Consider the following 17,961-nt stretch of genomic DNA (forward strand, 5'->3'; position numbering starts at 1 on the left):
TCTGACATTTTTGTCTTTCAGCCTATTCCAGAACCAAAAGGAGGCCGGCTTATCCAGGTCGAAGGATACTGGATTTCGGTGGGAGACAAGGAACCTACAATAGATGAGACCTACATTCTTACATCTTCTGTTAAGCTAAACCTAAGAGACATAGTCCGAGTGGTTTCTGCAGGGTATATGGACCTTTTCTCTTATTTCTCTGAAGCTTCACCAGCATGAGCATTGATGGCATTCTAGTCTTACTTCTTTAATTTTTAAAGTGCTTTATTATTGTTCATTGGCTGAGTGAATAATACTTTCTTGAGCCAGCACTTTTCTCCTGGCACAAAGCATTATTTCTAGTTGCACCTTTTGGTGGAAGCAATACAGATGCAGATTATTTGGCCAGCTTGTTTTCCAGTATTTTGCTGATGAATACTCATCATCCATTATTTAAGTAACAGCTAGTCCCATTTATTGTTTCTCACAAGTGCTACAAGAAAGGTTGAGATTGCTTTCCTCAGTATTTTCTGAGGAACCCCTTTTACACAGAAACTTCCCAGGGCTTTAGAAACATTCTATTAGTGGTATATAGGCATATAAACGTGTTTTTTTACGGTGATAAGTGATACATTCTTTTTAACACTACTTGAATTCTGGTTTCTTTTTTCCTTAAATTGCTTTTTTGGCTGATCTTTTCAAGAACCTATCCAGTGTTGATTCAGGGAGAGACATCAGTTGGTAAAACAAGCCTTATCCGGTGGCTGGCTGCAGCTTCTGGTAATCATTGTGTGCGTATTAACAATCATGAACACACGGATATACAGGAGTACATTGGTTGTTACACATCTGACTCTTCAGGGAAGCTTGTGTTTAAAGAAGGTAGGATTATTATTTCATTCCATGAGTATTGTTGTTCATTCTTTTTTTTTTTTAAGATTTTATTTATTTATTTGACAGAGAGATCACAAGTAGGCAGAGAGACAGGCAGAGAGAGAGGGGAAAGCAGGCTCCCCACTGAGCAGGGAGCCCGATGTGGGACTCGATTCCAGGACCCTGGGATCACGACCCAAGCTGAGGGCAGAGGCTTTAACCCATTGAGCCACCCCGGCGCCCCAGGTGTTCATTCTTTTAAACTCATTTCCCCACGTAAACGTCATCCTTTCCAATTGAGATACATGAACCTTTGCCATAATAGCTGGTTTGTCTTTCTCCCTGATCTCCCTGGTTAAGGGAAGATGGTTAGGGATCCAGCATTGGGCCCCACTGATCTTGTCAGCTGTACAGAGGACTATGACCAAGTTTTGTAGAGGGTAATTGAACTGCTACTTCATTTCCTAGAGACTCAGAAAAATGTGGTGAGCACTGAACAGAGGGAAGCTAAGAATAGATATGAGAATGTGGTGATTTAAATGAAATTAGACTGCAGGGGGGAAAATAATTTGGAAATGTGGTATTTGTCAGCCTTGGCTTTCCTTCTGTGTGAAATGATTACTTTAGTTGAAAATTGTCCTTCCTTGATCTTTGACATCACAAATTATTTGGGGGGCATGACTAGCTGCAGGGAGTAATTTGTTTTGAAATGCAATGGTTTAGATTTGGTTGATTTGCATATAACATTTTTTAAAACTTTGGACTAATTTAGGCACTAATCCTCAATGTTATTTTTTCTAAGGTATTCTCATTGATGCTATGAGAAAGGGCTACTGGATTATTTTAGATGAATTAAATTTGGCCCCTACTGATGTGTTAGAGGCACTGAACAGATTACTGGATGATAACCGTGAATTGCTCATCACAGAAACACAAGAAGTTGTTAAAGCTCACCCTCGGTTTATGCTTTTTGCTACCCAGAATCCACCAGGCCTTTATGGAGGCAGAAAGGTGTGTAGCATTTGCCCCTTACTCCCATGTGTTGCCCCATCAAGTAATAATTTTTTCTTGGTAAGACTGAGATGTTTTTACTTCTTTTGAAGGGTTTTTCTTTTTTTGGTGAATAGCAGAGCCTCCATTTTGGAAACTGGGTGAGAGGCTCTTTTTATCATGTTTTTTTTTTTTTTTTCCCCCTGTGTGTTTCCTAGGTGCTTTCTAGAGCCTTCAGGAATCGGTTTGTGGAATTGCATTTTGATGAATTGCCTAGTTCTGAGTTGGAAACAATCTTGCATAAGCGCTGTAGTTTGCCACCCTCCTACTGTAGCAAGTTGGTTAAAGTCATGCTGGACCTTCAGGTATTTCATCTCTCACTTAGTTCCAAATGGAACATACTGATTAGATTTTGTGATCAAATTTTAAAATTTGATTGCCTTCTCAATTAGAGCGGTCCACCCAGTTTTTTTTTTTAATATCCTCAGAGTAAGGATATCAAAATGCACTCCTTTAATACATTTTTTGGTTTTATAAATGAACAATTTGATATCGTGTTATAGTTTTTCTCATAGTCATATATGGTAACAATCCCGTACTTGTGAATAATTTTGGAACATTTTGTTTGGATTGGAATTTGGCTTTGACAAACTGCAATTTTTGTTTTTTAAATGGATCTAGTCCTTGAATGGACATAACTAAAGATATCCTTTTTATGTCTCTCCCTTGTCAATTCTGCAAAGCTACAGTTTGTTTTTTTGAGTATTCCATTTTATGGTATTCAAAGTGTCCTTTATCATAATTAATGTACTTTTAGTTTCTAGAAAGCTAATAATTAGCAGTCTTACTGCTATGTTCCTACATTATGGGATTGATATTTCTGCCTCTTTGCCATCATTCGTATTCATAATTTTTATATATATGGTCTAGGAAATGGAATTCCTTTTTTTTCTTGGTGTTGTGTTTTGGAATTTATATTGTTACACATGAGTTTGAATATTTATCTTCAAAGGATTATAGTCCATTTACTTTTTTCAAAAATTAATCTTAGTGGAATGAATCATTTTTATGGGAGGATAAATTTGTTAAAAATCTTATATAGGTTGTACAGTGTGCTTGCCATTGCTCTTTTTCATTTGTTTTGATATTTTAATAGTCCTATCGCAGAAGTTCTTCAGTGTTTGCTGGAAAACAGGGCTTCATCACCCTTCGTGATCTGTTTCGATGGGCTGAAAGATACAGATTGGCTGAACAGACCGAGAAAGAGTATGACTGGCTGCAGCATTTAGCCAACGACGGTATGCTTTCAATTGGACGCTCTCACACCGTGAAGTTATGTCAAACATCAAATCTTCTTATTAAAAGAAATCTTTCCCGAATTGTGGTCAATATATACATTTTACTGAGTATTTAAAAAATAGTCTTTCTCCCTCAAGTACCAGATGCTTTAGAAAATGGTTCTTTCCTGCAGGCCTCTGTGCTAGTATGTTTGGGTTTTTACAGTTTTCTTTTTGCTTCAGGTGGCTCCATGTAGGAAACAGATGGGGCACATTGCCTATATAAGAGTTTTGGCCGGGGGTTGATGATGTCTTTGTGGACTGTTTATCAGCAATTCACCAATCATAGATAGTCATGCTTATGCCTTATACAGACAACTGTCAGGTTGAGCCACCTGAGTGGCTCAGTTGGTAAGCATCTGTTTTTGGCTCAGGTCATGATCCCAGGATCCTGGGATCGAGCCCCGTGTCTTCTCTTTTATCCTCTACCCCTCCCCCTACTTGTGCTTGCTCATGCAGGGGTACTGTCTCTCTCTGTGTCAAATAGATAAAAAAAAAATCTTAAAAAAAATAGTAAAAGAAAACTGACAGGTTGGTCAGGTACTATCATAGTTCTGAGGAAAGGCAGTTATGTCATCTGAGACTCATGATTGCTCATTCTGGTTTATTCCCTGGGAAGAATTTATATGTTTCTCCACAGGAAAGAAAGCATTTCAGAGTCTTCTGATTTGAAAGGTACTAATGACTCATTAACGGAGTGGTTAATAAGGAGAGTAAATAAAACTAACCCACGAGAGTATATATTTTTTTTCTTTACTGGTAAAGAGTAGATAGATGGAGGAAAAGGTTTTTTGTGTTTTTTTTTTAAACAAAAAACTCTTTAATCAGGATATAACATAGTAAAGTGTATAATGCTCTATTTTTTCATGTATAAGCTAGATATCTTTTTTTTTTTTTTTACATATGTATATACCATGTAAATCACCACCTAGGCCAAAGTATAGAATATTTTCTAGTACCTCAAAAGATTCTTTCATGGTTTCTGCCAGTCTTAACCTCCCATGGAGGTAATCACTGCTCTGACCTCTGTCAACACTGTTTTTTTGCCTGTGCTTGAGCTTCAGCTAGTCCTATGTACTCCTTGGGTTTGACTTTTTTTCATCCAGCCTAATGTGAGGTTCAGCCATGTTGTTATGTTTAATTATTACTGTGTTGTAACCCATTGTATGGAGATACCATCAATGTTTAATCTTTCTCTTGTTGGTGGACATTTGGGTTATTTCCACTTTCTAGCTCTTATGAAAAGAACTCTCTGAACATTCCTACATATGTCTTTTGGTGCACATGTGTTCATTTGTGTTTGGGTAGAACATGGAAGTCATGTTGCTGGGCGCAGTGCAGGCATATGGTTAGTTGCGGTAGGTTCTCCCAATTTTCCGAAGTAGTTCTTTAGATACCACAGCATCTAATAAGAATTGCTGTTGCTCCATGTTCTCAATATCCCTTGGTATTATAACTTAACACTTAATGATTCCTTTTTTTTTTTTTTTTTTTTTTTTAAGGATTTATGCTTCTCGCAGGCCGAGTCAGGAAGCAGGAGGAGATTGATGTGATTCAAGAAGTTCTTGAAAAACATTTCAAGAAAAAATTGTGTCCTCAGTCCCTCTTCTCCAAGGAAAATGTCCTAAAATTACTGAGTGAGTAGGTCAAAATACCCAGAGGAAATGAGTTGAGCTGTACTCCTATTAGAAGCTAAATCTTTATTCTGTGTTTTATAGGTAAATTGTCCACTCAGGTATCCACATTGGAGTCTACATTCAGCCACATTGTGTGGACTGAGAGCATGCGGAGACTGGCGATGCTGGTGGGAAGGGCGCTGGAATTTGGTGAACCAGTGCTGCTGATTGGAGACACTGGGTAAAGTCCTGTGCTTCTGTGACAGTAACTTGTGATGGTTCGGTTCAGTTCCATAGGAGTACTTAAGTTATCTGTGAAGGATTAGCAGGAATGCAATCTTTTTTTTCTTTTATCTCCCCGTCCCCCACCCCCTTTTTTAAGGCTCATGTAATAGACCTATTACTGTTTGCTTTCTTCTTCTTTCAGACATTTGTGGTATAGAAAAGAATGATTTCTTGCATTATTATCACTGGGGTTTTTTGTTTTCTTTGTAATTCTTTTAAATAGTGCCAATCATTCTTTTTTTTCTTTTCTTTTAAAAGATTTTATTTATTTATTTGACAGACAGGGATCACAAGTAGGCAGAGAGAAGGAGGGGGAAGCAGGCTCCCCGCTGAGCAGAGAGCCCGATTCGGGGCTCGATCCCAGGACTCTGGGATCATGACCTGAGCTGAAGGCAGAGACTTTAACCCACTGAGCAACCTAGGCACCCCTAATAGTGCCGTTCATTCTATAAATCTGTAGAGAACAGCAGATGAGCTCCATTCTCTTAAAAGTCTGTAAGGATTAGGTTTCTTTCCCATCCCTTGGTGGTGGTGGTTGGTAGAAATAGAAAAGGTTGGAATTCAGGCAGTGTGTGCTTTTTTGGATAAGAAACACTATAGGTTGCTGGTGTTTGGGGGAAGGGTGCCCTGAGCTCAGGAAGCCGATGTCCTATGTTGGCCAGCAGTGTCTGTTCCTGCAGTGAGCCTCTCACCAGAGCTCCCCTCTTATGCTGATTGGAGTGGCTGTGCATGTATATTTGGAATTTATGGTCCTTATTAATCTGGTATGTATCCCTTTAACAGGTGTGGGAAAACGACAATCTGTCAGGTGTTTGCAGGGTTGGCAAATCAGAAACTATACTCTGTCAACTGCCACTTACACATGGAGACTTCAGACTTCCTGGGGGGGCTGCGGCCGGTGAGACAGAAGCCAAAGGATAAGGTTTGTTCAATAGCGAATGATGATGTGTTCCTTCATTTGAAGAATTGCAGTTGGCTTTGTGTAGGTGTCAACTGTGGAATTTATTCATGGTGAAGTTTTGATCCCAGATTTGATATATATCTTTAGATTTTCATATTCACTTGTCTACGGAGACTTTCCTGAGCATCCTGTTGTACAGGCTTTATTCCTTGTTCTTAGACCCTTACTTTCTGCAGAATGACCGCTTACTCTACTACCTACATGTGTAATGTCTTGTGGAGCCACCTGTTCTTTAATTTCACATCTTCTTTTCCGAATTGTAGGAAGAAATTGATACATCAAAACTTTTTGAGTGGCATGATGGTCCTCTAGTTCTGGCCATGAAAGAAGATGGCTTTTTTCTCCTGGATGAGATCTCACTGGCTGATGACTCTGTCCTGGAAAGACTCAATAGGTATATGTTTAAGAGGTTTGCCCTGTGTGTGATGTTTCCACTGGTCTGGTTATTTTTTAATTAATTGAGCAATTAAAAAATTTTTTAATTAAAAGATTAAAAATTCCCATGTAGTTAACATATAGTTAACATATAGCATGATACTAGTTTTAGATGTATAATACAGTTATGCTACAGTTCTGTACATTACAGAATGCTCTTCGGGATATGGCTGCTCTTAATTTCATTCACCTATTTCACCCATCCCCCCTACCTATCTCCCCTCTGGTAACCATCAAGTTTTTTCCCTGTGGTTAAGAATCTAGTTCTTGGTGGTTCTCTTTTTTTCTTTGTTTTGCTTTTTAAATTCCACATATAAGGGAAATCATATGGTATTTTTCTTTGATTTATTTTACTTAGCATTGTACCCTCTAGTTCATTCATATTGTTGCATATGGCAAGATTTCATTCCTTTTTATGGTTAAATAATATTCCACAGAATATGGAATACTGGTCTGGTTTTTATAGCTATTAATTCTTTTGCACAGTAATATTCTTCATAGGTGCATGGTAAATGTTTGAAAATGATAATGAGTTACTGTTTTTTTATTTGTTTGTTTTGTTTTAGCACTCAGAGTAGTTTAACAGGGCTAGTTTTTCCTGTCAGTAATCAGAAAGATGGGACTGTAGAATGGCCGTGCTAAAGCAAATGAACCGAAGTTAAAACTCTTTTTTGGGGCAATTTATGTGACCATTACCTAAATTCTTCAAAGAACTAGAATCAGAATTCTAGATGTTATATGGCTGTATGACCTCAAAATCTCGGACTAATATGAATTTTGATGTATACCTATTTTTCTTTTCTTTTTTTTTTTTAAAGATTCTATTGATTTGACAGACAGGGAGAGAGGGAGCACAAGCAGGGGGAGTGGGAGAGGGAGAGGGAGAAGCAGGTTTTCCTCTGAGCAGGGAGCCCAACGCAGGGCTTAATCCCAGGACCCTGGGACTATGAACTAAGCCGAAGGCAGAAGCTTAACAACTGAGCCACCCAGGTGCCCCGTTTTTCTTTTTTGAAGTTTAATTTACATACCATAAAGTGTATCCATTTTAAATGCACAGTTCAACAAGTTTTAGTAAATTTACTGAGTTTTGCACCATAATCTAGTTTTACCTTTCCACCATACCAGTAGGAACCCTTCTGCCACTCTACAGTGTATTTCCAATGCCACCTCCAGGTCACTACTAAAATTACTTTCTGTAAAAAAAAAAAATTGTCTTTTTAGCACATTGCATATAAATGGTCTCTCTGTATTTGCACTTTGCATTGTTTTGAGGGTCATCCATGCCTGTTAGTAATTTGTTCCTTTTTATTCCTAAGAGTATTCCATTATATAGATATACCATATTTTTTATCCATTTACCACTTGATGGTATTTGGGTTATTTCTACCAAGTTTGGTGTTTTTATTTTTATTTTTTTAAAGTTTTTTTTTATTTGAGAGGCAGTGAGAGAGAGCATGAGAGGGGAGAAGGTCAGAGGGAGAAGCAGACTCCCCATGTAGCTGGGAGCCTGATGTGGGACTCGATTCACAGACTCTGGGATCATGACCTGAGCCAAAGGCAGTTGCTTAACCAACTGAGCCACTAAGGTGCCTGGTGTTTGGGTTATTTCTACTTTTATGAATAATGCAGCCATGAATATTCGTATACAAGACACTCATTTTTAAAGCAAGTGCCATAATGGGGCATAAGTGGCTAAAGGGATTTTTATTTTATTTTATTTTATTTTTTTAAAGATTTTTTATTTATTTATTTGACAGAGAGAGAGATCACAAGTAGACAGAGAGGCAGGCAGAGAGAGAGAGAGAGGGAAGCAAGTCTGCCGCTGAGCAGAAAGCCCGACGCGGGACCCGATCGCAGGACCCCGAGATCACGACCCGAGCCGAAGGCAGCGGCCCAACCCACTGAGCCACCCAGGCGCCCCTTTTTTTTTTCTTTTGATCAGAAATATTGTTCCATTACACAGGAATTGGGATAATGAGTTATTTTAAAATTCGTGCTAGGAAAGTGTTAAGTAAAAGCTCAGCAGAGGAGATAACTTTCTTCCTTTTTAAAGGAACTCGAAGACCACAAAATACAAAGGATACATAAGTCTCTTCTAATCTTATATTCTCCAATTTTTCTGTCTTTTAGTGTCCTTGAAATGGAAAAGTGCCTGGTATTAGCTGAAAAAGGCAGCGTAGAGGACAAGGATAATGAGGTAGAGCTGTTGACTGCTGGGAAAAAATTCCGTATCTTAGCAACCATGAACCCTGGGGGCGACTTTGGGAAAAAAGAGGTAAAATTGTATTCCTGAAGCATAATTTTTTTCCAGTTTTGACCTCAGCTCACTGGCAGCTAGAAATATAATATGTAAAAATGCATTTGGAACTTTTTATTGGGTAAAAACTAAAAACCTTGAAAGATATTTTAGAATTATTACAAAGTTGAGATTCTGACATTATCATTTCCTTATTTTAATATCTCACTGTGTGTGCCTGAAATTTCATTGTTTGAGTCACTTTGCCCTGCTCTGTTATGTTACCATAACAAATTCTCACAAGAACTCTTTGTGAAAGTTATTTTCCTACTTTCATGGGTGAGAAAGTTGAAACTGAAATTTAATCTTAAACTCTGTTTCTGGAGTCTCCTCTCTTAGACACGACTATGGCTTTGACTGTTTTTAAAGTGACAGAAATGTTGCAGCCAGGAGCCTCTTTCAGGTTTTGCAGGTGCACCGTCTCTGTTCTCTCCAGGGGTTATGTGGGTTACTCTCAGACTATTAGTAAAGGAAAAGGTGGAGAGCAGCCTTCTGTTCAGAGGGTGGTTTTGGGATCCAACCAGGATCCAGGACCCTGAACACCATGGCTTTCAGGCTTGTGAAACTTCTCAGTAGAGAAGTATGTTGTGTGTGGGATCCTGGCCTATTAGGAAAATGGTGATGTGGTGATAGGTCAGGGATGATGAGAAGAAACAGAGGTTGTGAATGAAAGTAATTCAAGTTCTTGGTAACTTGGTGGATTCCTGAAATGTGAACTTGGTGTTTTGGGCTTGATTTTCCTCTGTAGCATAAAAAAAAAGATTGTAACTATACTTCTTGAAATGTTTTGAAAAGAAGAAATAAGAAATACATCATAGCTTCTGTGAAAACTGATTCTTTGGCAAGTGAGAATAACATAGAAAGATGTAATTTCAAGGTTGTGTATGTTAAGGTTAGCTTAAGTTGTTAGGATAGTTTAAATTTTTCTTAGAAAATGATTGCCAACTTTTACCTAAGGGAAGGTTCTTTTTTGTTTTTGCCTGCCTAACAGGCAGAGTGAAGTAGGATGCCAAAGACCAGTGGCAGTGTTTGTCTAGGATGGCAGCAAGGATCACTCACACATTTGCTGGGTCTTAACTGAGCTGCTCCTGAGAATAGGCATTATTGGTAGTCCTGCTGCCGTAGGCCAAGGAAAGCAATAATAAGCTAATAGTTACATGCATGTTTGGCATTGTATATGCTTAATAGGGGTTTATTGACCTGGGGTAGAATAAAAAGGATAATAGGACTCCATCTGCAGGGCAAAGGTCATAAAGACTGGAAGGACTAATAGTTCTTTGTTATATAAGAGGTAAAATATGTACCTCCTTAATAATTTCACTGTCCCCTTTTGAGCCATATAAAAGATGTTTATTCTTTCTAATTCAGACAGTTCTCCCCTATGGGACAATAGCTTTTACTTTCTTTATAGCACTGGTTATGTAACTGAAGGTAAAGGAAAGGCCTTTGCTTAGGGAAGTATTCAGTTTGGGGGGTTACCCACTGGGGCTGGACTTCAACTTACACCACCTATTCTATGAGACCCTGAAGTTCTACACTCTGCCTATAAAGGAAGTGATGGGAATACTGTCTTGGAGTGTGTGGTGGAGATTAATGAGATGGCCTGTGGAAGGAGCCAGGATAAAGTAGGTGTTCAGTTAAATTGTAGTAGAGGTAATAGAAGAAGCATCTAGTGTTTATTAGACTCATCAGCTAATACTCTTTCAAGGGATTTGTTTTCTAGTTTTCCTCCTAGGTATTACATTCAAATGGAAGTTTTTTTTTTCTTGTAGCTGTCTCCTGCCTTAAGAAACCGGTTTACGGAAATATGGTGCCCACAAAGCACAAATCGTGAAGATTTAATTCAGATTATCAGCCATAATCTTCGTCCAGGATTATCTCTGGGCAGAGTAGATCATAAAGGTGAGAGCTTTCATGTGGTAAATGTAATGCCCAAACTTCTGAAGCTAATGGAAATTAGAAATCATGTCTTAGAAAATAGGAATAGGTTAAAAAAAAAAGAAAGAAAGAAAGAAAATAGGAATAGGTCTAAGATTTCATTTAATCAAAATCAGAAATAATACTAAAAAAAAAAAGAAATAATACTGAAATACTTTAAAAATCTATATTAAAGTTGTATTTATTAATTTAAAAGATTGATCTTCGAGAGAGTGCAAGTGCAGTGGGGGTAGGGTCAGAGGGAGATGGGGAGAGAAAATCCTGAAGCAGAATCCCTGATGAGTGCAGAGCCTGACAAAGGGCTCGATCTCATGACCCTGAGATTAGGACCTGACCCAAAATCAAGAGTCCCATACTCAACAGACTGAGCCACCCAGGCTTCTCTATCATCAATTAATTCATTATTAACTTTATTCAAAAATATTCTGGGTGGCTATCCCCTCCCTGCTGCTTGCTCTCTGAGAAAAAAAAAATTTTAAATGTTCTTTTCATTTTAAGTGTTTTCAAACTTAAGGAAATAGAAGAATGGTATTAAGAAACTTCTGTATACCGGGGCGCCTGGGTGGCTCAGTGGGTTAAAGCCTCTGCTTTCAGCTCAGGTCATGATCCCGGCGTCCTGGGATCGAGCCCCGTATCGGGCTCTTTGCTCAGCAGGGAGCCTGCTTCCTCCTCTCTCTCTGCCTCTCTGCCTACTTGTGATCTCTGTCTGTCAAATAAATAAATAAATAAATCTTAAAAAAAAAAAAAAAGAAACTTCTGTATACCTAAAACCTAAATTTAGCAATTTTTAAGGTACCTAGTAAGGGTCAAAACATTGTATGGTTCTTTTATTGAGCTAGATTGCTTTGATGTATACATGCATTTATTTTTTTTTTTTGCTTGAGGTATAATCAACATGCAACATCATATTAGTTTCAGGTGTATAACATGATTCAGTATTTGTATCTATTGTGAAATGATCACAGTAAGTCTAGTTAACATTTATCATGCTGTGTATATATATGTATATACATATATATGTATATATATATTTTTTTAATTTTATTCATTTATTTGACAGACAGAGATTACAAGTAGGCCGAAAGGCAGACAGCAGGTGGAGGGGGTTAGTAGGCTCCCTGCTGAGCAGAGAGCCTGATGCGGGGCTCGACCCCAGGACCCTGGGATCATGGCCTGAGCCGAGGGCAGAGGCTTTAACCTACTGAGCCACCCAGGCACCCCATGACGTATATATATTTATCTTACACATTGAAGAGCTAAATTTAGAACCCAGCTCTGGTTTCAAGCTCTGGATCATTTTATCTCTCTCTTTTTAAATCTCTCTTTCTTAAAGAACATATAAAAGGATATTTGCTTCTTTGAGTTCCAAACTCACCTGAAGGACTTACAGAAATAAAGTTTGCTGGGCCTTCTACCTAGAGTTTCAGATTCAGTCAGTCTGGGGTGGGGCTTGGGAATTTGCCTTTCTAATAAGTTCTTAGGTGATGCCAGTAAGGTTGGTCCAAGGCCCACACTCAGAACTTCTTACTTACTTGGTTGTGTGCTGTTTGCAGTACTGCACATAGTGTGAGTATTCCAGTTAAAGAAGGAGAGGACAAATTACGAAGCACACGTGGTTTGTCTTTTGGCTCTGCATTAGGACTGAATTCCCCTTGGATATAGCTTCTGTATCTCCTGTTGGCTGCATACTTTTAGAAGTTATTTGGCTTGTAAAAGAATGGTAGAGACTGCAGCTGCCATTACATTGCCACGTTGGCTCCATCAGCAGTGGTCTTCAGGCTTAACGGAGTGAATAGTTTCTCTACAGGGCAGTTGGCACTGCGGCCCCTAGGACTTAACTCTGAGCCTCCCTGCTTGTCCTTAGGGAGCTTGTTTACTGTAAGCTTTGTAAGGCCTACATGGCAGCAACCTCTTTGGGGAAGCAATAGATAGGGAGGGAGAAGTGGCTCAATTTTTATCATCTGGAAATGGATCAGGTTGGCAGAGCATAAAAATGTTCTTAAAAACAGGAAACTAGAGGGGCGCCTGGATGGCTTAGTGGGTTAAAGCCTCTGCCTTCGGCTCAGGTCATGATCTCAGGGTCCTGGGATCGAGCCCCAGATTGGGTTCTCTGCTCAGTGGGGACCCTGCTTCCTCCTCTCTCTCTCTCTCTGCCTGCCTCTCTGCTTACTTGTGATCTCTCTCTGTCAAATAAATAAATAAAATCTTAAAAAAAATTTTTTTTAAAACAAGAAACTAGATTAAACTTTTATTTCCGAATTTTCTTTATCGATATGTAAGATTTAATGAATCTAATATTTCAACTAATTATGAATTCTAAATTGAATTCTGATCCTATTCAGAATACTTAAGGTATAATCACTATATTGTCTTAATCAAAATATAAACACCATTGAGTTCTATCTTACTCTAAGAATTTTTGTTCACAAAAATTCTATAGTAGTTTTATCTATATATACATAGTATGGACAAAAAGAAAGGATTCCAGGAAATCGATGTTTTTTGTTTTTGTTTTAGGTAATGACCTCTGAAGGACATGTAGGCTTTTTTTTTAAGATTTTTTAAAAAGATTTTATTAGGGGCACCTGGGTGGCTCAGTGGGTTAAAGCCTCTGCTTTCAGCTCAGGTCATGATCCCAGCGTCCTGGGATAGAGCCCCGTGTCAGACCCTCTGCTCCGCGGAGAGCCTGCTTCCTCCTCTCTCTCCCTGCCTGCCTTTCTTGCCTACTTGTGATCTCTGTCCGTCAAATAAATAAATAAAAAATCTTAAAAGATTTTATTAATTTATTTGACAGAGAGAGAGAGAGATCACAGGTAGGCATAGAGGCAGGCAGAGAGAGAAGGGAAGCAGGCTCCCTACCGAGCAGAGAGCCTGATGTGGGACTGGATCCCAGGACCCTGAGATCATGACCTGAGCCGAAGGCAGAAACTTAACCCACTGACTCACCCAGGTGCCCCTATGCACCCAGGCATCCCTATAATTTACTTTTTAATAAATACTATCATTTGGGACACCTGGGTGGCTCAGTCGGTTAAGCAGCTGCCTTCAGCTCAGGTCATGATCCCAGGGTCCTGGGATCGAGTTCCCACATCTGGCTCCTTGCTCTGCGGGAAGCCTGCTTCTCTCTCTCCCACTCCCCCTGCTTGTGTTCCCTCTCTCACTGTCTATCTCTGAGAAATAAAAATCTTGGGGCACCTGGGTGGCTCAGTGGGTTAAAGTCTCTGCCTTCGGCTCAGGTCGTGATCCCAGGGTCCTGGGATCGAGCCCCGTGTCGGGCTCTCTGCTCAGCAGGGAGCCTGCTTCCTTTCCTCTCTCTGCCTGCCTCTCTGCCTACTTGTGATCTCTGTCTGTCAAATAAATAAATAAAATCTTAAGCAAAAAAAATCTCTTTATTTATTTATTTGACAGACAGAGATCACAAGCAGGCAGAGAGAGAGGAGAGAGCAGGCACCCCACTGAGAAGAGAGCCTGACACGGGGCTCGATCCCAGGACCCCAGGATCATGACCTGAGCCGAAGGCAGAGGCTTTAACCCACTGAGCCACCCAGGCACCCCAAGAAATAAAAATCTTAAGAATAAATAAATAAATATTAACAATTTTATCTTTATTTATTTATTTTTAAGTATTCTCTATGCCCTACGTGGAGCTCAAATCCAAAACTCTTGAGATCGAGAGTCACATGCTCTTCCAACTGAGCCAGCCAGGCACCCCAGTCATTTTACATATTAGTATTTATTATTACATTTATAACATGGATTCCTATTTTTCTGTTACCTTTTAATATTTGTTATAAACAATGTATGAACCCATCCACTTTACCTCATTATTTTCTAATAATCAAGGTTTAATTATCCTCTAACAGTGGATAAGTTGTCCTTTAAGTCCTTGATTTACTTCAAAATTACTCCACCCTGACATGTCAATCCAAGTACTCATGTTTAATGTTTAGTTGCTGAAACAGCATTTAATTGCTTTCCTCATTATGAGTGGATTTTCCCCCTTAAGTTATCATTGTAAGTTCTTTTTAAAGATTTGTGGTTTTTTTTCATAATTATTTTATTTCTTCTGACTAGATAGTTTCTTCTAAGTGATTTGTAGTAGAGCCTTAAAGGCTCTTGCTGAGTGGTCCACTTTATATTATAGCAGTGCTGATTGCTCCCTGTCATATTTTTAAAAAAAACAAAAACAATGTTCTTTTATACTCATACTTCTTAGAAAAGTGTTGATTTTAGGAGTTACATAAAGTGTTTTATTAAACTTAACTGACATTGCTACTAATCTATATTACTTAAGAAGTATTTTATTTCCAAATATTTACAATATGAAATTGTGATAGTTAGACTGGTCCTTTAACTTAAATCATGAAACAAAATTTATGAATCCTTCGATTTGCTGAATTCTGATGGATGGATACATTGATTTAATAAAACAAAAAACCTGAATTAAGTGCCACTGAAGCAGCACCTGGGTGTCTCAGTCGGTTAAGCATCTGCGTTCAGCTCAGATCATGATTCTAGTGATCTGGTCATGATTCCAGTGTACTGGGATCAAGTTCTATGTTGGGCTCCCTGCTCAGTGGGGAGTCTGCTTCTCCCTCTCCTTCTTCCCTTCCTCTGCTCATGCTCTCTCCTCTCTCCTTTTTTTCCTCTCTCAAATAAATAAATAAATAAAATCTTTTTTAAAATGCCACTGAAAATATGGCATCCTCATTCCTGTGAATCAATTTAAAAAATGATAAAATTTATATACTTTGTAAAATCATTTTGTCTTGACTTCACAATTATATCTGAACATGAAACAACTGAATACTCTTTTGAGCAGTTTTCAGGATTGCTTCTTAGCTGAAATTCTCAAAGTGCCTTTTCTTTTTTGGTAGGTGTGGAATGCTATTCATGAATCTCTTGGGAATGTAATAAAAACTATGGAACCCTCTCTTTAGAAAAAGCAGTAATGGACTTTCACAAAAATTTGCATATAATCTTATGGAGCACAGACCTCTCTTAGGCCATCTCTGGGCCCCATGTTACAAAACCATCTTGGGAGTGTTTGATACAGCTACTTCTAAGTAACTGCCTTTGTGTCCTTATGTCTTAGGGGCTGACATAGCGGAGGTGATGCTGGATTTCATTGATTGGCTGACCCACCAGGAATTTGGCCGAAGATGTGTGGTCAGTATCAGAGATATCCTGTCCTGGGTTAACTTCATGAACACAATGGGGGAGGATGCTGCTTTGAAAAGGCCAGAGACCATCTCCACTGTGACATCATTTGTCCATGCTGCATGCCTGGTGTACATAGATGGAATAGGTTCAGGTATGTTGTCTGTTAGCTGGTGTGGGGACAGTGGGGTTAGGGTAGAGGGGAGTATGAAATGGAGCAAACCCAGACCTCCAACCTCTGACCCAGATACTTTAAAAAATCACTTACTTTAAAAGATACTTTAAAAAATCACTTAACATTTCCAAGAACAGAATGGATTTTATTTTCTTTCTACTCTTTTTGAGAGATGGCTGATGTAAAAGATAGGCTGCCACTTCTCATTGCTTATAGGCTAGGGACTTGGTAAACATGAAATGGTTATTACGAGTAAAAAGAAGACTGTGGGAAATGCCCTTGCTCCTGAAGGAGTAGATAATTCTCTTTTTAAAAAATTATTGTTATTAACATACAGTATTATTTGCCCCAGGGGTACAGGTCTGTGAATTGTCATTTCACAGCACTCTCCGTAGCACATACCCTCCCCAATGTCCACCACCCAACCCTCAGCCTGGATCATTCTTATTACCATGAATGGTCATTTATAGTTATTGCCTGGATCCTTTAGTTTGTTTTTAAGTTACCATAATTTCATAAAATTCAGTATTTAAGTTCTGTTTTTTTTAGCAGTGAAGATTAGAGATATAAACCAATATGATCAGCAGTACCACATTAATTAATCCTACGTCCAGGCTGATTCATCATGGAGTGCATGGGTGCTTTACTGAATAAGCTGCTGCCAATCTGTGAATTGTGGGGATCCAGACTTTTCCCTTTGGACTATACAGTAGCAATTGCATTTTGGGTGTAACTTCAGCAAGGGCCTCATTTCCCCTGAAAACCACCCAGGCGCTCCTGATGAGCAGTTGGGAAGCTTGGTGTCATGTCGTGCTGTTGTTTGATACACCTTTCTCTGTCTTTTAGGGGTAACTTCCTCAGGGTTTGGTACGGCTCTCTTGGCTCGGAAAGAATGTCTGAAATTCCTACTCAAGAAACTTTGCAAGATAGTGCGACTTACTGAGTGTCAAAAAAACGAATTGAAGATTTATGACCAACTCAAGGCCAAAGAATTTACTGGAATAGATAACCTTTGGGGAATTCATCCATTTTTTATACCAAGGGGTAAGAATGATTTTAAATAAATGAACATTCTACTCTTGTAGATCATAGGTACTTGACTTTTATTGTGACTTTAAGTATATAATACGCATGATTATTTTTAAACTAGCTATCTGAATTAGAATTTGACTTGGCATAACCACCTGTAATTTCATGAATAATTAAAAATACATAACCGACATAAAAATAGGGGAAAGTACAGTCTTTAATCTGTGAATAAATTATCTTTTAAAAATGCATTTATTTTTTATTTGGTGCTCAAAACAAGAGCTTTCCTATAGTCATAATTCAACCCATAATGTGTCAACTATAGATCCTCATCACTGCTTACCAAAATAGTTTTGTGAACCCTTGTGGGCAGGAATTATGTCCCTCATCTTCCTGTCCCTGACACCTGAGATGTTTTCTAGCAGTCAAAGGTATTCAGAAAATGTCTGTTGATTGAGTGAATGGATGAATGAGTGAATGATTAAATGGAAAACTCATGTGGGTTTCAGTTGTAATCCTTGCTCTCATTCTTACTAGGTTGCTTTTACCAAATATTTAAATGAGGTAGATTAGATATCTTAGAAGGCACTAGTAATTTTTCAGATTATTGCTTCTGTAGCAGGGCCATCTGTTTCTTTTCCTTTCCTCCCACCCTTCATTAATAATTGTTGAATGTCTGAAACGCTTAGAGGAACAGTGGCAATGACTGAGGGTTCAATGGTGAACAAAACCAGCCTAGGTTCCTGGCCAAACGGAATATCACCCTTTTCCCTCTCCCTCTTCATCCCCGATGGTACATCCAATGATCTAATTTCCCTAAGTCATCATCATAATATTCAGCACTCTCGTGTGTAGGAGCTATATGTTAGTGACCTGGGACAGGAGTG

General features: G+C 38.8%; 1 protein-coding gene across 2 annotated transcripts in view; it reads left to right on the forward strand.

Moving 5' to 3' along the window:
• Positions 1–17,961, forward strand: part of MDN1 (midasin AAA ATPase 1) — a 170,964-nt gene that overhangs the window by 64,878 nt on the left and 88,125 nt on the right. For both annotated transcript variants that reach the window (XM_046004659.1, XM_046004660.1), the window contains exons 23-35: positions 22–173; positions 683–861; positions 1,655–1,863; positions 2,061–2,207; positions 2,999–3,140; positions 4,682–4,816; positions 4,898–5,036; positions 5,864–6,002; positions 6,305–6,435; positions 8,607–8,751; positions 10,545–10,674; positions 15,806–16,024; positions 16,892–17,089. In XM_046004659.1, the coding sequence (XP_045860615.1) occupies positions 22–173; positions 683–861; positions 1,655–1,863; positions 2,061–2,207; positions 2,999–3,140; positions 4,682–4,816; positions 4,898–5,036; positions 5,864–6,002; positions 6,305–6,435; positions 8,607–8,751; positions 10,545–10,674; positions 15,806–16,024; positions 16,892–17,089 (2,065 nt within the window). The remainder of the gene's footprint in view (positions 1–21; positions 174–682; positions 862–1,654; positions 1,864–2,060; positions 2,208–2,998; positions 3,141–4,681; positions 4,817–4,897; positions 5,037–5,863; positions 6,003–6,304; positions 6,436–8,606; positions 8,752–10,544; positions 10,675–15,805; positions 16,025–16,891; positions 17,090–17,961) is intronic.

This window comes from Meles meles, chromosome 5 (assembly GCF_922984935.1).
Source record: "Meles meles chromosome 5, mMelMel3.1 paternal haplotype, whole genome shotgun sequence".
Taxonomy (NCBI): Eukaryota; Metazoa; Chordata; class Mammalia; order Carnivora; family Mustelidae; genus Meles; species Meles meles.